The sequence below is a fragment of the Strongylocentrotus purpuratus genome, unplaced genomic scaffold, assembly GCF_000002235.5.
Source record: "Strongylocentrotus purpuratus isolate Spur 01 unplaced genomic scaffold, Spur_5.0 spur5_scaffold_7, whole genome shotgun sequence".
NCBI classification, from domain to species: Eukaryota; Metazoa; Echinodermata; class Echinoidea; order Camarodonta; family Strongylocentrotidae; genus Strongylocentrotus; species Strongylocentrotus purpuratus.
In genome coordinates, this window is record NW_022145613.1 from 21,034,716 (window position 1) to 21,059,072 (window position 24,357).

General features: G+C 35.4%; 2 protein-coding genes across 2 annotated transcripts in view; one reads left to right on the forward strand and one right to left on the reverse strand.

Moving 5' to 3' along the window:
* Positions 1 to 1,696: 1,696 nt before the first annotated feature.
* The window catches only part of LOC587222 (endoplasmic reticulum-Golgi intermediate compartment protein 3), a 28,782-nt gene continuing 6,121 nt past the window's right edge, over positions 1,697 to 24,357 (reverse strand). Inside the window, exons 2-11 of the mRNA XM_030973710.1 lie at positions 20,693 to 20,763; positions 19,900 to 19,987; positions 19,249 to 19,400; positions 15,425 to 15,522; positions 14,708 to 14,873; positions 13,998 to 14,087; positions 13,089 to 13,185; positions 6,497 to 6,704; positions 6,140 to 6,195; positions 1,697 to 5,588 (exon numbers count right to left, since the gene is read on the reverse strand). Of these exons, the coding sequence (XP_030829570.1) occupies positions 5,509 to 5,588; positions 6,140 to 6,195; positions 6,497 to 6,704; positions 13,089 to 13,185; positions 13,998 to 14,087; positions 14,708 to 14,873; positions 15,425 to 15,522; positions 19,249 to 19,400; positions 19,900 to 19,987; positions 20,693 to 20,763 (1,106 nt within the window). The 3' untranslated portion in view covers positions 1,697 to 5,508. The remainder of the gene's footprint in view (positions 5,589 to 6,139; positions 6,196 to 6,496; positions 6,705 to 13,088; positions 13,186 to 13,997; positions 14,088 to 14,707; positions 14,874 to 15,424; positions 15,523 to 19,248; positions 19,401 to 19,899; positions 19,988 to 20,692; positions 20,764 to 24,357) is intronic.
* On the forward strand, positions 7,880 to 10,503 carry LOC582309 (reactive oxygen species modulator 1). Its single transcript, XM_775409.5, has 3 exons — positions 7,880 to 7,994; positions 9,185 to 9,326; positions 9,750 to 10,503. The coding sequence occupies exons 2-3, from the start codon at positions 9,202 to 9,204 to the stop codon at positions 9,856 to 9,858; spliced, it is 234 nt and encodes a 77-aa protein (XP_780502.1). The 5' UTR covers positions 7,880 to 7,994; positions 9,185 to 9,201; the 3' UTR covers positions 9,859 to 10,503.

Here is a 24,357-nt window from a genome sequence, read left to right on the forward strand (position 1 = left end):
ACTAGTTTCATAGATATTTTGACTTAACCTCTAAAATTCTTTCACTGCTTCCCCGGTGAGATTCTTTAGAAGTTTACCTGGTATGTCATCCCTGGGACCCGTTTCACAAACCCTTTTTCAATGACAAATGACAAAAATCAGTGACAAATCTGCTGATAACCAATCAGAAGCAAGGTCTTCATTAGATTATATAACAAAAACTGTCATTTGTCACTGATGACAAGTTTTGTGACCCCCCCCCCCCCCAAAGGTGTTCTCTCGTCCTTTGTTTCTGTTAGAGCCTTTTTAACTTCTGAGCTTAGTTGCGATGGAACCATATCATCTTGGTTTACTTGCTCTAATTTACTATCCATTTAACATTCAGGTTTTTCTTCCTTGTACAATTCTTCTATGTGTTCTATCCATCTCTGATATCTGAGACATCAGTCTTCTCAGGATTTTGGAATCTATTCCTATACAGATTTTTGTTGTTATCTGATTCATCGAGTCCCCTAACTTTGGCATACATCATGGCGCTCTTCTCTCAAGCTTCAATCTCCTCACACTTTTATTCAAGACACTTTTCTCTGGCCTCGTCTGTTTCCCTGCCTGCGAAGTGCGTTATTGAGTTGTCGATACATCCGTTTTCCCTCTCCTGTATTTATCCCTTTTCACCATCCCCTTACCTCTTATCCACCATAGCCTATGTGACCCATGGCCTCCTGGGTTCTCGCCCGGAATAGTCTCCTCCGTACTTGATTTGATGTTTTCTTTAATTAAGGTCCAGTATAGCTTTGTGACAAATTAAAGAAAATGTTGCTGCTAGTCGCTTTGAATTAGGGGCACATCACACATGTTGTGGAGAGAGAAACGGGAGAACTTATTAAAAGGGAAAAGGGCACAGTATCAAAATAAAAAGGGCCATTACCACAGGTGAAAATGGGGCATTTTTCTGAACCTGAAGAGGGGCACTAACCAGAGATTTTTAAAAGGGGCAATAATAAGAATAGAAGAGGGACATCTAACAGATTTGGGGCATCTTTCAGAGGTGAAATGTGGCATTTATGAGAAAGGGAGGGGGTACTTATCAGAAGGAAAAAGGGCACTAATTACAAAGGAAGAGGGGCGTGTCAAAGTAAAAAGGGCAATTATCAGAGGTGAAAAGGGGCACTCATAAAAGATGAACAGGAGCACTTATCAGAAGGGGAAGGGGCACTTATCCCCTATAAAAAGGGGCACTTGTCAAAGTGAACCGGACACCTCTCAGATTCGGATAGGGGGCACCTTTCACAAGGAAAAGGGGGTTCGTGTAAAAAAAGGGACACTTATCAGAGGTAAAAAGGGGCACTTATACGGAGAGAAAATGGCGATTTTCACATTAAAAGGGGTACCTATTAAAAACATTTGAATAAAGGCAATTATCTGAGGTAAAGGGGGCACTTATAAGAATGTGGAACGAACAATTATTTGAAAGAAAAAGAGGCGCTTTTCCTGTTTAAGAAGGGCACTTTTGGGGGTACTTTAGGGTACACCCCGCTCCCGGAGCACCGGCTACTTTTCTGGTATTAGTTGCCTGTCTAAAAGGAATGCTGTTCTTCTCAATGGTATAAATGCCCCAAGTCGCCTCTCTTGACGCGCATGTTTCTTCTGAATCCACCAAAGCGTATTGTTCCTAAAGAACAGCGACATAAAATAATAACTATACGACAATACGATATCCATAATTTCCCAGTTTTATTTAAAAAAGAAAAAATAGGTACTTTACATAATTGTGACACTTTCTGTTATGCAATGCCATTGACTTTTCAAGTAAACAAGTGAACAGTTTGACGATAAACGTAACAAAATACATGATAGATAAATATTACACTAATAAAGCCTTACTCTTCTACACTTGAAAATGCAATTACATAATTTTTCAAATTCAGGTATGAATCATTATATGCAGTTTTTTAAGTAGCCTACATGTATCCAGATTTTAAACTGAGCAATTTGATACCCAGATAGAACGAGTATCTCTGGCTATAAAATTCCGAAATGATATCTTTACAAATACAAGCATTCGACATCATAGATTATTTATGACATTATAAATTACATTATGGAATGGGTTTGGTCTGGAATGGGACAATGGATGCGGGCACTGTGTGGTAACAAAGGAAATTATGTGAGAATAGAGAAATGAAAAGAGGAAAATCCGTCAGGAGAAAACAGTCAGCAGGGCCGGGGTGGGGGTAAAGTGAATTTTCAAAAGATAGAGACATAAAGAAGATTGGGACGACATCGGACGCAGAAAGAGAGAGATAATAAGATGCATGATCTGCTAATGAAGAAGAAGTGAGATACGGGGCTATGAAGAGGATGAAGGGGAGGAAGAAGAGGTGGAAGGGGAAGAAGATTGATGAGAGAAGGAGTACAATAGGAGTAACAGCAGCAGCAAGAGAAGTATTATCAGCAGTAGAGGTATCAGTAGCAGCGTATGATGTATAACAGGAACACGAAGAACAAAACGAAAAGGAGAAGGAGAAAGACAAAAATAAGAAATAATACAGGGATAGAGATTAGAGTGTGCAGATGAGACTGGGGAGGAGAGGTTCGGAGCCGAAGAGCAAGCCGACGTCAAGGACAAACGAGAAGAGTACAAAGGTGGAGCTGATTCGTTCTCCAACTATCCGATCTATAGATAACTGTAAAGCGACATGGTTCAAGGTTCGAGTCCAGCCGCGGGACTCGTGTCTTTTAATTAGCACGACATTAATCTTTATTTGTCACTCTCCACCCAGGTGATGTTTAATGGGTACCCGGTAGGAAGAAATTCCTCGAATGCCAGAGCGCGTTATCAGGATAGCTCTGCTATCGCCGGGGCCCGGGGTAATAATAATATAGCGCTTAATTGGAAACATTAGGATTATGCGTTAGAAATGTTACATGTACCGGTACATGTGTATTATCATTCTTCTTATCATTATTATTATCATTATGAGATAGCTTTACTTAAATGAAGTGAAACCCAAATATGAACAAGAGCAATAGCCTCATAATATAAACATAGTTAAAACATGGATATTCATCGTCTTTATTTCTGTTATCGCTCGCGATCCTGTTCACGAGAAAATATCATGACCTTGCATGTATATATCTCTTGTTGATCACTGCCTGCCCACAAATAAATAGGCTATGTACCATTACAACTTACATGTTCTAAAACAAGATTTTAAAAATGTTGAAGTGAATACATTCGTTATTCCCAAAACGATAAAAGAAGCATATCAAATATATGTTAATCCAGACATAATAATAGAAGGGGATCAAAATGACTTTTCAACTGCTTGATGAAAGACCCTATACGAGAAGAATATTGATAAGAGACATGACAAATCTCTTTTGGCATCACAAACAAACTTATTATCTTTCAAGGAATCTAGAAAAAGAAAAAACATTTAAAAACAAACAAAAGAACAAACAATGAAAGAATAAAAGAAACACATGCTCCAAAAAAAGAAGAACAACAAAAAAGGAGATGAAAATGAGGAATAAAGCACCAATATCAGTCAAATAACCCAGAGCAATTTTAAATTTAAGAAAAACAAAGAGTGTGGAAAAAATCTGAAATGATTGTCTATTAAAAGTTGGTCAATAAGGAATTTACCAAGTATCAGCCCTTTACATACCTGCAAAAATAACTAATAGAACTTATTTACATTCCAGATTTTAAACAAATTTACGAGATAATCATCTTCATGAAATGTTAAACCGACGATCGATTTCAACTTTTAAGCTGCATTTGCCACATATATTCTGCCGGTCACAGACATTTCTAGTTTTCACCTGAAAAAATACAAAGTTTTCCAAGACTGTGTTTAAATTTTACACTAATGACAATAAAAGATAAAGGAAACGTCATCTAAAAGTATAATCAGTCATAGCTTTCTTAATGTAACCATAAAGTAAATAGTTAGAACAAAAAATTGATATGAAGTAATCACAATTTAGGATCTACCTGCATTGTGAGCTATGTGCAACAAAGATGTAAAACAATTAAGATAAAGCATTGAAAAATGACTATAAGACTAGAAAATATAATATATAAAAGTGATACAACAAAATATACAACCTCTAACTTACCCTTATATAGGATAACAAACAATATTGCATTCTGACTATGTGAATTCACTATTATTCAGTCCTTATTCTTTTTTACAAATAAGAATCTCCAACAGACTTATAATTGATCTGACCCTATTTTCTAATGCCCATATGTTGTACACATGTCCTGATGAAATTGGCTACAAAACAGGCTACATGCAGATGAAGACTGTTTAATTTTGAAGCTTCACGTAAGTCCTGATACAATATTGCTATGTATTGTATGGACCATGTATGTGCTCCAACATATGAGTTTTAGAACATAGGGCCAGCACTTTTCAGCTTCATACATTTAGACCACTTTTCTACAATCTAAAGAGCATGTACAAGACAAATATGAAAAACATTACAGGGATTCTAAAAGTGACGCCGGAAACTCACAAGAAGTGTAATTCTACAATACGACAGTGATGCATAATAATCAAATGGCCCCCTCCTTTGCAAATGTCATAGTTGATTTTTAAATTTTGTCCATTAAGTGATACTAAAAGTAGAGTAGTTTATCTCTCATAACTCTAATAATAAAAATATTTAAAAATCATACATGTAATTCCATATCTTGTTAGTGTCTTTCTTGTGTTTTCCTTTTAGATGAGTGAGTGCACTGTCACTTGGCTGCCAAGTCTTTTATTTCTACAATTGCAATTTAGTTTCAATCTATAAAGTACATGTACATCCTGCATTTTTCATGACAATCATCATTCTTGAAAACACAATTTTCTAAGGTTATGAATGTGATTTTGTATTTAAAATAAAAAAGGAATTGTAGTGGTATAGAAAGTGCTGTAAAAATAGTATCAAATACTTTTTATCCTAGTAATACTTCATCTCTAATTAAATACCATTAATTGTGCTTAAAGAAATGGAAGTTTAAGTTATCACAACTCATTATACCTTTCTAAAAACATATCATCAGGATGATATCTTTACTTAATTTTCTAGATTAATTATCAGAAATATCTTTTTAAAAATTTATTTCAACTGATCAACTGATAAACTGATCATGTCTAGCATAAGAAAGTCTTATTTTCTCTAGAGCTTGATTCCATGAAAATTGTTGATCTTTAACTAAAGCCCCAGTCACACTTTGATAAATTTGATCTAAGTGGCTCCGTCTACAGTTTAGACCCGACCCCATTCACTCTAGATAATTCATACACATTCTCATCAAGTGAGAATCATGGGAGTGTGATGTGGGCCCTCACCTATTATGTGAGGTCTACATGTTCATTCAAGATGTCTTCTGCTTGTATACTTAGTGACATAGTTAAAAGGCCACAATGAGATTCCCTATCCAGTACTATTTCCTTCAAATGGTAAATTTTATTATCTTGAATAAAATAATGATGCTAAAACACATAGGCCTACAGAAGAGATGATGTGTTATAAGGCTTTCCCAAGGTCAATCTTCTTCTGTATTGCTTTTGCCGAATGGTAGATCAACGAATCAATCAGTCCTGCAACTGTATACACACAGACAAAAAAGACAAATAGAATAATAACATTACAATGTCTTGATATTTATCTAACAACATAAAATGAATAGCATCAATGATTAAAAAGAATGTTGACTTGTAGGGAGAGGTGAAAAAATGTTCCCTGAAGAGCATGGCTCTTCAAATACCTTCATATTCTAGATATGACAAGTAACAGCTTAAAAATGAGGCCTGGTTTTTATACCACATGTTTGTGTAATCCCACATGCATCTTCCTGTGTACAGTGCCTGTTACTTTACCAAGACTAAACCAAATTTATTCTCAGTTTGATGACTCTAAAACCTTGCAATGCACACCAATATGCTACAATACGCTACATGACCAACTTTTCTGATCGATCCCACAGTTTTTTTCTCATGACCAGAATTCAATTTTATCTTTAAGTCTTGATATACTGTTCTATAGATCATATTATGAGATGAACCACTGATATTAAATTGACTACAAGTTCATGGCCTATATAACTTGTACAGAATATTCTGAAAAAAATATATTCTTCCATTCATAAACCTCTTACCTGTAAAAACTCCCCCAATGATTGCACAAACTCCAGTCAGGAAATGCATAAATGATCTGGAAAAAAATACAGTTTGAGAATTTAGTCAAATCTTTACAATACCTATAAGAAAAAAAGTAATTGCAGAGACAAAATTAAATTTATATGAGAATTATGCAATACTTCAAAATCCTTACAAATGACAATTTTGCCCATGGTTTTATCATCTTCAATCTTCATGATGAAAATATATTAATCACTTATTTAGTGTTATTCACAGAAGTTGAAGGATTTGAATGGGAACTTTATCAGTGATCCCTTGTGGTTAATTTCTGCATATCATTAGTTTAAAATAAATTTGTCAAATGAGCAACTCACCTATGTTTTTCTGTAAATTTGACCATAAGTGGAGAGAGCTCGTACAGTACAAAGACGCCAGGTAAGCCGTGCTCTCCTGTTGAAAATGAGGTTGTGACCTGCTTCTCATGTTTGGTAACAGAATACTGATTTGTCCTGGTTATAGATTTGTCTAACTTGGTATATGTTGTAGGAACAATTTTGACAAAGTACTGAAACATAGATGAACCTGAAAGCAAGAAAACAAAATAAAAAGAAGAAAGTAAAACATCTACAAAATAATCAGAGATTACAACATTTAAAAAATCATGGGAATTGTTTATTGAGATTAATTTCATTACCCGTAATCCATTCTTTGATATATTTATTATGATAACAATTCAATAATTAAATTCATATTGGTGATTGTTATTTAGGGAAATCAGTTAGCTCAATTAACGTACATAAAGGATAAAAATAATGATGTAGACATCTCATTTTAAGAGTTCAATAGTGTTTCATCTAATTCAGTATCTATATCAAATATATACATACACACACAACCCACACATCAACCAAAACAACAAACATAAATTTGGGAGCTAAAAGCCTCAGGCAATTAAGAATCTTTGTACGCATCTTCTAAGTTCTGAATATCCACTGAGGGATCTTGAGCATAAATGTATCTAGGTCTATCCTCTTTTTTTTCTTCTCTTCTCCTTATTCTTCAATATCACAAGAAATAAAAAAATTAATAAAAAAAATTATAAAACAAACAAAAATGCCTAAGGGTGGTATTCTCGAAAGCGAACTAACTTTAGTCCATGGTTTAATTCTGGTTTAATAAGTATATAATGACAAGTGTCCATATGAATATATTTTGGAATAATTTGATATGTCCCTAAATTACCATGATACCTTAATTATTTCATAGTTATATTGTTGTTTATTAATTATGTTATTACATTTTATTTTAATTTAATGACAGATTAAATTATTCAAAAACATATTCATATGGACACTTGGCATTCCATACTTAGTCGGAGGATTAAACCATGGACTAAAGTTAGTCCACTTTTGAGAATACCACCCTAAGAGTTTATTTTCATAAATCCTCTGATAAATGAACAGAGAGTATATCAAAGAAAGTCTGAAAACTTATAGCCATAAGTGCATGAGATTTTTTACTCATAGAATGTGGAGCCTTCATTTTTGTTTAAACCTCTAGCAATTTAGTAAAATTGTAATTGGTTTGCAATGACTGATCAATAGCAATTATTCCATGAAAAGTCGAAGAGATTAAATGTAAAAGGAAAAGATTTTTCTATAACAAAAAAGAGAGAAGAATACGAGAGGGAGAGAGAAGGGGAGGCTGATGCGGCGAGCCTATTATATCCTTTCCTAGCGCAGGCTGGGCGCAGCCTGGGGAAAGAGACTATAGACTACACGACTTCAATTTTGTGGATCAATTACACTCGAGACAGGAGACGTGACTGAAGCTGCGAGAAATTTCAGTAGAATTGTGCTTTTACATTAGCTGGTAAGATAAATTGAAATGCTAGCAGTAAATTGTAATATTGCTACACCATCTGCGGTAAACCATTGTCTTTTCAAAGCTCCCGCAGAGCTTTAGCGCAGTTTAAAATGAGTACACGTAACCAGGGGGTACACAGATATATAGAGGTGGGACCGAAGTGAAGCGGAATTAAGATTAAGAAGAAGAGTGGCCATGGCATGGATATATGGACGCACACGCCGATGTTTGTCCTGGCTAGCCAACTAGCTACTGCCGCAGTACTGGTCGGGGATTCTACTAGCTGTCATGCTCGTGCAAAATAAATTCGATTAGGTCGTAGACAGTAGGATTGGAATACATTTTGAGATAGCACTTTAATGATCTTCCATGTTATATTCCATATTTTAGATGTTAATGTTTCTCTGTTTGTTAAGCCTAGGGTGGCAAGGGGATATTTTATGGTTGAAACTTGAAACTAGCAACCTATAAATAATTTCCTATAAATAATTTTAGCCCCCTGAATTTTTTTGTGCAGAAATGCAACTGGGTCTGGGAGCTGGAGGTCTTGAATTTAATTGTGTTTAGGATGAGGTTGTTGAATGTTATTTATTTTTGAATGACATCTAGTCGGGATTGACTCTTTTTGCCACAGATATTCATTGTAATGTCTAATGACATGTTTTATTAAAATAAAAACATCTAGAAAAGCTAAAATCATATCATGTATACATGAAAATGAAATTGCAACTTAAATTGTCACCCTTGTGACCCTGAGTACAAGACTTGAACATATTTAAATGCTGCAAAATTACTTTATTTAATATATAAGTTACAAATATTTGTGTGCTGAGAACACAGCATTCTTCCAGAATCTTGGGTAAAGGTAACTAAAGGTGATAATCAACATTTGTTAGTGTTGTGAAAGATCCTGTCTCAGTCATAGTTGTCCTTTTTGTTTTTCACTGCCAGTTACTCATTCTCACATGTGAGAGTTGGTCTATATATAACCTTGTAGACTGTCGGCTGAAAAACTGTTAACACCCTGAAGATCTCCTCGATCAAGGTTAAAATTTTAGAGAACCAATTGAAGGAATTGTATAGAAATATACAATACCATCCCCTCAAAATGTCCTGATACAAGAAACCCCTTCCCCTGCTTGTATGATCTTTGATTTGTTATCTTTTGTGATACCCCCTCCCCTCCCTCTCTTCAGGATAACAAGTAACCAAGATGCCAGTGTCTATGCAGCCTACCTCGGGACCTTCCTGCTTTGACAGGGTTAAGATGGGCTTCATGATCGGTTTTTGTGTTGGAATGGGGTCAGGCGCACTCTTTGGAGGATTTTCCGCTCTAAGGTACACCCTAGAAAATTATCTTTGATAAAATAAATGATGTATTTGTTCTGTTTATTCCATCTTAGGCCAAATTTAGCAATCCAATTTTGTTGGATGACCAGTACCGGTAGTTAATATTTGTTGCAAAATATGTACCTCAAAATATGTCCAGAAGATTTGTTATTCTAGTAAGCAATTCAAAGAGGTTAGTCAAGTAAGTTAGTCAAGCTACTATGGAAATAACCAAACAATTTTGCTTGTACAAGGTGCCTTTTTTCTAATGTAGCACAAGTTGCACCATGTTTGATAAGATTTTGCAGACATATGAGTTGCCAAATAAATGATAAACAAGATTTTTAGGTTAAAAATGTTTCCATTTACTGAGGGGCATGTTGTTTGTCCATACAAGTTGAGAATTCTGTTCCCATTCATCCTAATGTGTAGGTATGGTCTACGCAGTCGTGAGCTGATGAATACAGTAGGAAAGAGCATGGTGCAGGGAGGAGGAACGTTTGGACTTTTCATGTCAATTGGTACAGGAATAAGATGCTGAGACATTGCTTCAAGATGGAGGAACAATCTCAACATCTAGTATGGACTCTAAAATCATGAACTGATCTCTTTGAGAGGGATACTGTGACATTTGTATAATTTTATACAAGGAATTGACCAAGTTAATTTGCTGATGCTCCAGTTGTGATCGTAACAGATCACTACTCTCCAGTGGTTTATGTGGAGTTGTGGGTTTCTAACTGATTGACGTGACTGATCTTACAAGTCTGATAAGCATTATTTGGCTCAGATCTTTGTCATCCACAGGATAAGCAGTTGTTTCTATTGACCGATTTACAAACCTCATTCATGTACATTGTATCTGATATCTTTTATAATTTTCATCATCATCAGACTGTCGTGTCAATTTTAACAAACGAATCATAAAATGAAATTACATATACATGCAGAAGGGCATGCAGAAAGCTATGTCCATCTAAAGTCTTATTATACATGGACTTGTAGTTACTTCCCAACTGAAACCAAAATATTAATATGTGATGATTCCTATCTTTTGAAGTTTGTAGGACTAGGAGTAACTTGTTTAAAACATTGCCCGTAACAGGTGAATAACTCCAATAATACACATTTATGTACGTTTCTTAAATATATGAATAAATGGAACAGCATAATATAAAGAATTGTATTCCGATGTCCTATTATGAATTATTTTATTGGTAATAGCATTAATTCACCACGGTGGCAGTTTCTATTGTAATTACAGGCAAATGATTTAAATGAGCCTTTCTGTGGGGTCATCAAAATACTGCTACATCGCATTTTACTCATTGGTACACTCCCAATATTCACTGTTGTACCCCCAAAACACACAATTATTATACTATAAAAAATACAAATTTCAGTCAATTGCATGCATAGAGCTGATGCATGCAAGGTCTGATATATGAAGTCCTCGCAACTAAAATCCACATAGTGATGTCCATTTATAGAGAAAACACCAAATCAGTTTATTCAATCAAAACATATTCCCTGGGGGAAGTCGAATTGAAAGATGAAAGGGGAAACAGGGATAAGATAATTCAGGAGATAATATTGAAATGACAAGAAAATGATATGAGAAGACAAGAGAATTAAGAGAGAGATACAAAGAAATGGAGGAGGGGGGTTGAAAACCAACAACTGGAAATGCTGTGTACATTCATAATAACTTTCAGTTCAACTGACACTCGATAAAGGGTACTAACAATCAAACAATATTATTCTTTACAGGTATTGTAATCGTACATTTCACCAAATTTGCAACAATTGTAAGCTATTGGTAGTAGCACAATAGGTACAAGCACAGGTGCAAACACAGGCACTAGCATTAGCCTGAAGTTTGTTGATGTATATATATCTCTAACAGCTTTGTGTAAGTTGTGCGTAAGGTTATACCAAGGAGTTTTAAGAGCTGGAGTCCCAACTGGCAACAAATTATTCCAAGCAGCTGCCGTTTTCTAAGGTTGCACAATAGAATCTACAGGTCTGCTGTTACCTTTGATGTCTGAGGTTTGAAGCCGCCAATATAATTGGAAAGCTTGAGTAGTGATTTTTTTTCACACACAAATATTGTTAATATTTCACTTTTTATTAGCAAGAGGAAAATTTAACAGATGATAGAATATGAATACAAAAGCCTAATTGTGTCAAGAAATTTGCATACATTGTATAATTGCAGTTTTAATTTGTGGAAAATAGTAAAATAGTACAATCCTAAAAACCTGCAATTTGACACTTTTCCAATTACTTCCGGCTCACGCAAATAAAAATGGAATATGTTCTTGTACAGTTCTTTATGATGTTATATGTCAGATAAGTTCGCACACATGCCCAGTCAAGTAATTTTGATTAATATTTCAGGAAATTTTGCTCAAATTTCCTTTTGCTTGCCTCCTGTAAAGGTAAGCACTGTGTACTGCTCGTATTATCAGATGAGTGGGAGCGAAAAAGTTATTATTATTACAAAAGCATATTTCCGTTTGAAAGTGGCCCATTAGTTTGCAGCTAGGCAGAAATCTTATGTCTACGTATCGGCAAGAAAGATCCAGTTAAGCACATGCCTGACATATTTTCTCCTGGCGGCATTGAAGATGGTCCAAAGGGAATGGACTAGATGTGACTCCATCTCTTAAAACTCTTTGGTTATACATATAGTGAGAGTATGTTGGTAAACCTTGGCATAATGCCCAATGGAACTGAAGTAACGCTAGTGCTGAGTACTTGTCTTTTGATACTCACTTTTAACATTCAATAAGCAAATTCTATGCCACACTAAATACAGAACATGTCGTCTTTTTTTTATTCCTTTATGTTTACTCTGCTTTAACATTCAATAGGCAACTTCTTTCATACAGTATACAAAGCACCTTGATATGAACACTAGAAGGTTCTTCATTACCATAGCTATCTTTAGAGTTCAATGAGCTACCTCTGTGCAATGGTAGTAGTAGTAGTAGTAGTAGTAGTAGTGGTAGTAGACTTTATTGGATAGATGTGGTGGTCAAGTAGATACGTCACCAGACTGTCGATAACAGGGTCCGCGGTTCGAGTCCTGCCGCGGCACTAATGTCCTTTGGCAATACATTGATCTACATTTGCCACACTTAATCCAGGTGAGGTAAATGGGTACCTGGTAGGATTATTCCTTGAAATGCACTGTGCGCTCATAATGGCTGCCAGAGCTAAAGATAATAATTTCCAAAGCTCTTTGGAAGCGCATAAAGATGTTATTTTATAACGTATTATGGGCTATACAAGAACTGCGTATTTTTAATATAACTTGTTTAGCACAGGGCTAATCTGCCACAAGGTCCATTGCACATGTCACACATTGCTACCAAAGTTTGGATTTTCCCTTTAAATATTCAATGAGAAACTTTTGTGCCACAGTTTACAGAGCACCTTGCTACAGGTAACACATTTGGGTACATCCTATATAACACTCACATTTAAGATACAAGGAGCTGTCTCTAAGCATTAGTCTTTAACACAAAATGCACCTTGTATCGCTATCTACATGTAGGTTGAAGTTTTTCTTTTAAATACTTTTAAAAGTATCAATGAGAAACTTTCTGTGTCACAGTATACATAGCAATTTGCTACATGTAGCACTGTTGTGTTCTTCCCTAACAACACTCACCTTCAACATGCAATGGGCTTCTTCTGTGCAATAGTTTTTAAGGACATAAAGCATCTTGCTAATAAAAGTTCGATTTCCCCCCTCATACTGACCTTTAACATCAATTGTCTTCATATTGTCTAGAGGATTTTCCATGCCAGGATACTCCATGCCGAAAGACAATGTTTTAACGTGATGGGTCATGTTAAACTGAAAAGATGAAAAAAAGAATCGGAACAATTATTCACATACAATCTTCATATCTGAAGGCAGCATTTCTGGCCTTAAGTTGATGGAGGTGGTGTTTAATAGAAATAGAGGGAAAATATACTAAGTGAGCTATCTATTCATTCACAAATAGAATAATACCATGGTAGTAAATACGATGCGAATGACCTTTAAAATGGACCAAAATATTTCAGCCACATAAAAGAATGGTCCTACATGCTCAGCTTTTCAGTTTTGTGATATTCTGCAAAACTTGAAATTGTGTTTACTGATTTTGATGGCACTTCACTTCACACTATCTAGTTAACAATTCTACTAGCCTTTTTGAAAAGCTTGTTTTATAGTTTTATTTCAACCTGATATCTTTTAGGTACTATTATACCACACCACATACATGATGTTAAATTGGTTCAAAGTGGTTATGGACAGGAAAAGATCACAAATCCTCCATCAAATATTTCTCCAAATAAATAAATTTCATAAATTTCAAATAATCAAACAAAATCACATTAAATTTTAAAGAATACAAGTAAATAATATTGATCAAAAATTGATGAAACCAGCTATCTCCCTTTGTATTAAAGTAAAGTCACAACAATTACTAGCAAGTTTGTGTTAGTTTATTTATGTTATTTTGCCTTGTCCATACAACCCATCTATTGCATGTTAGATAATTCAAAATTACCAAATTTTGAATGAAATAGGCAGTTACCGTAACATTTACCCCAACATTTGAAACAATTTTTTGGTTATTGTTGAGAATTAAAATAAATAGATTGTACATGTATAAATACCTTTGCACCAGCGATGGCCTGTAAGTCATGAACATGAACATGATGCTGTTGGAAGCTCTTCCCTGGTGCAAAATGGAAATTTCCTGCAACCTGGAATTCAAAGAAGCAAAATAATGTTAATTTTTTTTTTTTAAAGTTCAAGTTCAATTTATTCAATACTTTCATTAAAAACATATAAAAATAAACGGAAATATAAAAGTTGAAAAATAATATCAATATATATAAATGAGAGTACCACAAGCAGAGCAGACAAGAAGAACAAAGGGGCAAAAACTAAACATGTACATTAATGAAAGTATTTGGAGACACGACAGGAAGGTCAGATTTATGTGAAAGTCCATCTCCAGTGATTGTATCAAAATAAACTATGTCTATTTAGCAGCATGATTTTTTTACTTGCACGTCATTGTTTTACTGTATAAAGAAATTGTACACCCTTTTGTTGTCTGCACCTTCACCTGCTGTCACAACACATCCCATCCCAGGATAGCTTGGAAAAGATGCTTCAGGGATTACCTCATCAAGTATTATTTAAATTATTATTATTATTATTATTTTTTTTTAAAATACATGTTGTGCATACACATGTGAATGGATCTTGAAAGAAAAATTCCATTTCAAATCCTTACATTGTGAACAATTTACACAGAAGAATATCTTTAACAAAGGTTTTAAGAAACAAAGAAAGTGAAACAAATATCTGGAGTTACCTTGTTGACCTCTAGATACCCGTATAGTTCACATCCTTCCTCCTTCTGTGATTGCATCTTCTCTGAGAAGCCTTCTCTCTTACACTGCTCTATACTGGTGGGATCACTGAAAGCCCAGCCCTTCCTACGGTACGCCTCCTGCACTCCTTCACAGTCATTACAACATCTGAAACAGAAGCACACATAATCATGGAGTATTTTAATTCAGCAAGGTTGGATACTACAGGAGTCCAAAGGCAAATGAGCCTTTTCAATTGAAGAGTACCCCCTCTCCTTTATGAAAATTAATTTAAATGACCCCTTGCATTAAAAACTAACTTTGGTGTTCTGTTGAAATATCACATTGAGTTCTGGGAATGGCAGAAGATAAATTCTCACAGAATTAAACAAAACTTTCAATGAATGTTTGAGACAACAAAACCTGACAAACGGATTTGCTTGAATCTGAAATAGCTGAGTAATGAGCAAATAAATACGAGGGAATCAAACTTGTAAGTCTGTGAATATATGATAACAGCCAAGTGGTTTCAGTAATGATGTTAAATGAGTAATAATCTAAAGAAACAAAGCTTGTGAGCCAGACCCCACGCACACCATTCATTTTGACTTTAAAGTTGAATTCTAGGACTGTTGGTGTCGTGGACATTTCTTGAAATTTTGGTCTCATAGGATGTCAGTCTACTAGGATGTCCCCAGGAATAATACACCGGTACTCACTTTAACCCAGGGGTTTCTGCACCGTAGCAACTCTCACACCGGTTTGGATCTAGTACTTCCATTTTCTTCTTTTCGTCCTCTTGTTCAGAATCCTCTTCCTACATTAAATCAATAATGTACAAAATTACAAATACAAATTGATGAATATCAAATTGCAAAACAGAAATGATTTTAGTGCATTCTAAGTTACATTTTTTTTTAGATAACAACCTGTAAGAAAGTAAGGCAATCAATGCAAATGTTCATGGCACAAGATTGATGATCTCCCACAATAAAAACTTGGGAAGGATAGCAAAACTTGGACAGGATAACTGAGAGGTACTATGTCCCATTTGCAGGCCCAAAAATGAAAAGGTTAAATTCCAATGGCATTTGAAAGACAATACTAATTTAGAACTTCCCTCAAAAAAAAGGGCTTGAAAATGGCTTTTAGTGGGAAAATAATGACCATTAGTTGTCATATCGACTTAAGTGAAGTAATAGTCTGATTTTCAGACCCTTTCACCAAATGGTTGTTCGGTTTGTGCTGCACAAAGATTCAATCAGTTTAATTTTGGCCATTAAAAGTACCGGTAGTGGGTTATTGATGTAGACAGATGCTCATGTACTTGTTACAGCTCATTTTAGGAATGATATTACCAAAGAAAATAGTGTATGACAGTGAAGTCTAGAAGGTTAATGGGTTTCCTTGCATAATATGAATACTTGGACACTGCTAATGTTTAAATTCCACAGATAGGACATACATGACATATTCATAATTCCTGCAAAGTTCAACAAAATTTGGTGTTGGCTACAAAAGGGACATACATGTAGTCTGTTTAAGAGAAAACGTTCTGGAATGTGCGATGACATGGAGAAGCCAATATATGTACACCAACTTTTCAGTTTGATTCAATGGATGAAATATTTATTTTTCTTCTTATAGGCACTTTACTTTATTAGCTACTGCTATGTCGTGTGAATCTCGTGCAAACCTCATGCAAGTCTTTCATTTGTTAGTCAACAATCTGAATTTCTTTATTATATCTATGATAACCTACACATACACAAACAATGATAGTTACAGGTCTTACAACTTATGGGAAGGGTTCAAAACTGGCAATATTAGTAAATTCTACTTCATATGAAAATAAGCTCATAAATATTCATTATTTTTATGGATATTTTTATTTTTATCGTTACATTTAGAAATGGCAACTTGTTTCCTTTAATTACTTACACCGGCAAACTAAACAAAAGTTTACAGCATTTAAGTGTTAAAACCTATTTTGCAAAGGACATCTTCATCTTTCAAAACCAACCCCCACCCCCACCCCCCCCCCCCCCCCCCCCCAACCTTATTCTGTCAAATTACTAGATATCGTATTCCGGGAATTGCAAACATTCAGGAACATGTATTTTGCAATATGACCTGAAGCATGCAGTCAAATATTTGTTGGCAATTTAATATATGGAAGCTTCGACATAATTTGTATGCACTAGTATGTGCTATGTCAGGAAAGCCTTAAGCAAAGTTTGTAAGTTTGGAAGAAAATTGGTATCGTGTAAAGCAACCTACTACATGAATTATATTATATATCTGTACTTCATTCTCTGATGAACAATGGAAAAGACCCTGCTGTTCAGAAAGCAAACTTGCTTCATATGCAAATTAGCTAATGAATATTCATTTACAGTCCACATGATGAACTTGTATGACTTTCGCTGATAAAATGGTAATTTATTGTCTTTATGAATCACATAGATAGCACTAGTAGATTCATATTTAATTGTCACTATTTAACAGTTGTCAATTTTATCAAACAATTGTGTCACAATTTTTTTTTTTAATTGTTTAAAAAAGGAAATCACTATCCAACAAAAAACATTAACCACTACTAAATATATTTATACTTATACCTATACAAACTGAATTCCTCCATGTAAATATTAGAGAGTTAATCTATTTGTTTTCTTTCAACATTCTCCAGCAGGACCTACTATTGAAGTCAATAGCAAGGTCCAACAATATAAATAAAGATAGAGTATAAAGAGGGTGCCCACTCCCTTAACCAGGCACCCAAACACTTTGTAGTAACCTGCCAAGATTAAAAAAAGTGAAGGGCACAGTTTCTATCAAGACGTCATTTGTTTACACCTTAGCAATAATGGGTACCGGTAATACAACATACCGTAGTGCATAATCCACTCTCATACACGATTACATCCCAAACCAGACAGGAATTCTAACTGCACTGGTCAGAAAGGGGAAAGGGAGGTCAAAAGCAGGACAGGTGTGGGGGAGGTAGTACAGAACTGCCGCCCTTGCTATTGTAATGGCCAATACCAGTAGTATGTATGACCATAATGTCTATTTCCATCAAGGCTCAAAATACACGGGGCGGTGGGCGATTCACCCCCGTGAGCTACACAATCACCTCCGTCAGAGTGGTCACGGGGGCGATTGCAAAATTAAAAATCGCCCCCGTGGAATTATAAAATAAAGATGATCTTTTCTGTTATAAATTTCACATAATATTGAGTTTCAACTTTCAAACCTCAAACCAATGAAATGGAACTATGGAAGTTATATTTTAATAGCATGCAGGACTTCTCGCTCGTATTTGTCAGTGTCTAGAGGCTGCCATATTGTAAAGAAATCTGGTGACTCCAAAAGACCAGCAAATAATGAACCTCGACTAGTAAATTAACCGAAAGCTAAAATTAGTAAAAGAAAACCTGTTGGCAAGGAGGCGAATGTATACGGGCTTGGACCAGAAACTTTGTACAGAGGGAGGAGATCTGACCATTAGCTGCATGTTATAACTTGTAAAGTTGTAAGAGGGAAATAATGCTGACTATTAATGATAAAGATGAAATAGCAAAGAATTTAGGAGTATCATGGGTACCAATTCAATGGAAATTTGTATTAAAAAAAGAGCCCCTGTCAGTACTAAAAGAGCCCCCGTGAGAAGGCTCATGGGGGCTCTTTTTTGTTGTTGAAGAGCTCCCATGGACAAAGAATTAATTTGAGCCCTGATTTCCATTAATTACACATTTGAGCCCAGCACATATTTGGACAATACAACAGAAAAACAAAATTGTAACTTGAATATCCCTCTAGGCAGCAAAGGAGTTGCACGCATATAATTATGGCCATGAATTAATACCTGGAGCCACCTTTCAAGATTTTTTTTTTACAGAGCTTCTTGAACCATCTCCTATTTAAATTGGCTTCAATCAATTATATTCTTCTCTCTGTATATCATTTACACTCTTTCAGAAAAATATTGTATGAATCAATTTTAAAAATACTATTGTAACAAGTGATAGCATGACTAATATGTTGCCAAATTGAAGATCTTCATTTATATTTTGTTGCTAATTTTCTTTAAAAAATCATTCCTAACTGCAACAAGGTTCTGTAACAAAAATAGAAGTACACTTGTTTGTACAAATCTAGTGTACATCCGTTCTTTTAACAATCTTCTCTTTCTTTGGGGATGATACAATAAATTGTCACTCTTTTAGGTTACAGAGCCCAGGTATGACAAATGTTTTTTTTTTCTTCTTTCATCTGTGTCATCTATGCTGTGTAATATGAACTATTCAAAGTAACAAAACACAAAAATAAGTTTATTTTATGGACTGCTATACTGCTCATAGCAAAAGTCTTTGACAAGACAGAATCATCAAAATCTGTGTCACTGGATGCCTGAAAGTGTGAAATATGGATAATCTGCATGTTATTACTATTTTTACAACATACTATCAAATTTCTTAATCGTAACTACTAGAACTTCAATTTCTTTTCATTTTTTTTTTTTTTTTTTTTTTCTTACTTCTTTCTTTTCTTGATCTTCTTTCTTTCCCAGTTCCTCTTTCTCTGGTTCACTGATGGGAGTTCCTGTCTTGTCAATCCTTCGCTTGTAGATGTTATGATCTACATCTAGTTGCTGTTCACCTGATATATCCATTGCATCAATACTAAGATCTAGAAATGAACATAGAAAGAGAAAGTCATTAATAGAAGTATGGACAAGTTCCATTTTGTTTCACTAATATTTAGATGAATATCAATAAGCTTGATTCCAATAACTGCAGTTCCTATGTATGGCCAAGCATTAAAATAGAAAACAGGAATATATCCATAACACATTGTCTAAATTATGTAGCCGTAACATTTTATGTAATTATAGTTGAAAGATACAAGTATATTCATCTGATTACGGTATGTATGATGACACTAAATATATTTCAATATGAAAATATTCTAAATTTATAACAATTTATAAGATCAAAGGAACTGCAATGTCTGTCTTAAATTGCTTTTACTCAGTTTTCATTCTGTTCACACTTCACAGAACTACAAGTTACATTTCTCTTATTACTTTTCTTCTTCATAAAATGCATGTAATAATTAATGTAAACTTTATTCAATAAAAATAAGAATTTTGAGATAAGAATAAATGTATTTTGAATTTCAAACTCACAAGCACAAGGCATTTTAGGAAATACTATCTCCATGTTGATCTTGAGTTTCTCTCCTCTCGTTGCATCTACATAGAGCTCTGGAATGACCTGCATAAAGAGCAAAGAAATTGGAAAGATTTCTCAATAAATGCATTAGCAACATTCAACAATATCAATATAGAAATGTAACTAACATATATATATATATATACAGCCACCAAAATATTCTTGCTGTAAATGGAAGTAGAAGTTGTAGTCATGTATTTGATACATGACTACAACTTCTACTTCCATTTTAATTTGGGTCAAGCACATATCCAGTTCTTTAAAGAGGGGTCCAATGGGCTCTTCATATGAAGGTCTCTCAGAGTCAGTGTGTTTGTCACTTCTTCCTAGGCTGATTTCTTGCAAGAAAATTACACCAGCGTTTGAAGTTTGTTACTTCTTATATTTTGAAGGACCTATATAATAGCAAGATCTCAGCCCAGAGGAAGAGCTAAAAGGTGCATAGGAGAGAACAGAAGTTTCAAGATATTTTTGTGCACAACTTATGAGAGAGTGCTGCCAGTTATGTCCCAATCATGATTACTCCAAAAATGAAGATCGATATCAATGTTTAGTGGTCACAATTTTCAAATATTTCTAACTTTCTCAAGTTATTTGTCAAAATTTGTTCAATCTTTCACCACCAAGATTTTCATGTTTTCACTAAAATAAAAACTTGTAGATTGGATTGCTGTTTAACATTTACATCATTGTAATTACAGCCACTGAAATTATTAGTATTGTACTAAGTACGTGTACATTGCTTACCTCCTTCGTCAGGTAAAAGTTGAGCTCTGAGATGAACAGTGTGATCATGATGATACTGCTTATAATCGTTACTAAAAGTGAAATGAACAAAATCAAAAGAAAAATCATAATTAGATCAAGGTCTACCAATCTCAATTTCTCTCTTTCTAATTCTCAACTCTAAGGTAGAATAAAGTGCCCTGGATTCGTACACCACCATGATTTGTGCACAAATTACACTCCTGACGACGGATAATCAACCTGTTCGAAACGTCGAGCCACTCCCGCCACGCATCCTCTCCAAGCGCTATAGTTCTCCTTAGAACTATAAGCTAAGAAAGAAAGATAACCAACAGTCTTTTTCAAGACTTCACCAACAGTCCTTTTCATGACTACAAACCCTCAAGAAAGATTACCGAGAGTCCTTTTTAGGACTCCTCAATCCTCCCTCTCTCTCACATGGTGCACCCGCAAGCTTACTGTATACAAATTACACTATTTAAAATTACACTAAAGACATCTAAACACACAAATCAATCCATTTCTTTGATTGAGTGGGAAAGCAGCTAAAGCAGCAAAGCAGAGCTCTGTGAATGCGTGCTCTGGATGGTCTCTCTGATATTTCTCACTGTTGTATTGATATGACGTCTCACTTTTTAATCTTGTTTACTTGTGTATTTGCATGCGAAATGTGGCTTGCCAGTTTGTATCCGAAATTGAAGCATACATTATTCTACCAAAGAAAAGTCGCCATTGAGGTAGAGGTGTCGTGGACGAGTGGATATGTCACTGGACTGTGGATCACAAAGTCCGCGTTTCAAGTCCCACCGCGGCACTAATGTCCTTTGGCAAGACATTGATCTACATTTGCCACTCTCCACCCAGGTGTTAAATGGGTACCTGGTAGGATGCAAAAGCTAATGTGCTTAGATTAGCAACTGTGCGCTTGTAAAAAAAAATGACGCCTGGCTGGAATGCTCCCCAGGGAGTGTGCATACATTGTGTGCGGGTAAGCCTTATTTCGATGACTGGGGTTAATAATATATATATTTGTTAAGAGGGCCTTCGGTCCTGAAAAGCGCTATATGTGTGTCAGGTATAATTTCACTAGATATTCTCCATTTTCAAGCATGACCTTGATACAAATCATATCACATAATTATTATAAATAAAGTGAGGCATAAAATATCTTGTTTTTATTATTTTCTTAACTAGAAAACAAAATTAGAATCTTTTTTCGCCTGGATGTGAGTTTTACTTTATACAGTATCCTCTGACTTGCAAATTTCAATTCACTTGTTGAGTTTCATCAATTTTTATAAATTGTTAGATGTCATTACATTAGTAACACATGTTTTCATGCAAATTGGATGATTATATTGTTTTTGCTACCATTCTCTTAGATTTTTATTTTTTCAAACATTTTGAATTAAATTAAGCCTCATAATCTCCATCATTCATGATGACTTCTGATGGATCGTGACAAAGACTAACTATTCTAGCTGATACTAGTATCGAATTCATGAATTTGTCGCTTATCATGGTTTTGTGAAACAGGTCGTCTGCTTCCTGACCTCTCCATAGGTTTGGGACAAAGATATGACTGTCATGGTTAGTGCTGTAACATCACGGATATCTCCAATTCTGTTTAACCGCCTGTCAAAACCGGACGGTTTTCGGTTAAACGATTTATTTAAAAAAAAAAAAAAATAAAATAAAAAATCTTTTTTTTTTTTTTTTTTTTTTTGGCCGTGTGAAAAAGCAGGAAGGTGATTTAACTGAAGGCGCCGATTTGTGCTTGCGAACCAGTCACAAATAATAGTAACAATGTGTTTTAGAATAACGTATAAGATCATTAAAGTAAATTAAAAACAGTAGAGGACCTACATGTATAGGATAGAACCTTGTGGTACACCATGTGTTAAACTTGGATGAATATATATTGAGATCTATTACAAAGATTACTTTCAAACCAAGATGACAGACAAATTGGAGTGTTGTTCTAGTTTCCAAGTGGTAAGTCATCACATCGCATACTGAGCTGGGAGACATTGCCAGGCATAGTGCCAGGTGGAGGGGCATAAATCGAAACTTTTAAAAAAAAAATTAAAAAAAAAAAAAACGGGAAAACGAAACCGTCCAATTGAAAACGGAATCCGCCATGGGCGGTCGGATACCGGACGGTTAAACGTTTGACTACAGCACTAGTCATGGTCATGGACTTGGTTTCATGAAACGACTGCCAGCCCAGGGACAGGTTTCTTAATTCATAATCTTATGTAAAAAGAGTTCTTACCATTTGTATAACCATTTGTTAGAAGTTGGTAAGGAGAAAACATTCAGCTTGGAATAAGCATCTGAGAAGTAGACGAAAGACACCTAACATCCTGTCACTGTCAACCAAACAAGGAAGGACTACAAAGCTGTCAGAAATCAAGCAACCTGTGCCATCAGATCTGCTAAGGGAAGATTTGAACTCCAGATTTTGAAGGAAGTAAAGAAGAACCCAAAGAGCATCTGCAACTACATTAAAAGCTAGCTGAGAATAGAGAATTTAAGTAAGCCTGATGGTTCCAAAGCAGAATCTGATACTGAGAAAGCTGAGTTTAATACTCAACAACTACTTCTGCTCAGTTTTTATGAAAGAAAACCTCAACAACATTCCTGAGCTTCAAGGGAGAGATTACTCAGCGTGCTTTGAGGATTATAAGAAGAGAGAAGGTTGATCTCTTGATTGAGAAGATGGACCAAAGTAAATCTGCTGGCCCCGATTGAATACACATTCAAATTCTAAAAAAATTAAAGCTTCATGTTAGTGACCCTATAAATCTTGAAGGCCCCTATAAATCTTGACCCTCCCATTTTATTATGGAACGCAAGGGGGAGACCCTTCCCGGTAGCACTACACATGCAGTGTGAGGGAAGGACCTACTTGTGAGGATCAAGGTAAACGTCCTGGTCTACCTTCAAGCTGGTAGGGGTTGTGAGAAAAATGACTTGTTCAGTTGGTGGCAGACAGACCAGGGTGGCTAGGAGAGGAGTGTCTCATCCGCCTAGGGTAACTATATGAGCGAAACTGGATGAATGATGGAAAGCTTCAAGTGTTTGAAATGGCTTGCCTTCGTCACATAATGGGGTGACAAGACTAGATAAGATCCGTAACACACACATCAAAGAATCCCTCAACCTCGATCAAGATGTTATGGACAAAGTCTCCAATAAAAGACTCAAATATTTTGGCCACGTCCTAAGAATGAAACCCACAAGATACCCCAAAATTGCATTTGAAGGAAATGTCACAGGAAATCGACACAGAGGCCGTCCACCCAAAAGATGGCTTGACTGCATCCGAGGACTGCAAAGCAAGATCCATACCAAGACTGACAGATGCATCAAGACTGGCTGCAGACAGAAACACTCGGCATGCCATCACCATACAGAAGCCATCACAAGGCCCCTGGCCTGCGTGGACGGCATAAGTCAAGTTAGTGACCGTTTCGCTGAAATATTCAACGAATCTTTGTGAACTGGATATGTCCCTGAGGTCTTGATCTTGGAAGTCAGCCAATGTGGTACCATTGTTCAAGAAGGGCAAGAAATCTGACTCAGGAGACTTTATATGCCAATAAGTCTCACCAGTGTAATTGGCAAGATCATGGAGACTGTGATCAGGGATGAAATTGTAG

Coding starts and splice junctions, on each gene's coding strand:
- LOC582309 (XM_775409.5), top strand. CDS start 9,202: ATGCCAGTGTCTATGCAGCCTACCTCGGGACCTTCCTGCTTTGACAGG. Junction 9,327..9,749: donor GGAGGATTTTCCGCTCTAAG/GTACACCCTAGA, acceptor CCTAATGTGTAG/GTATGGTCTACGCAGTCGTG.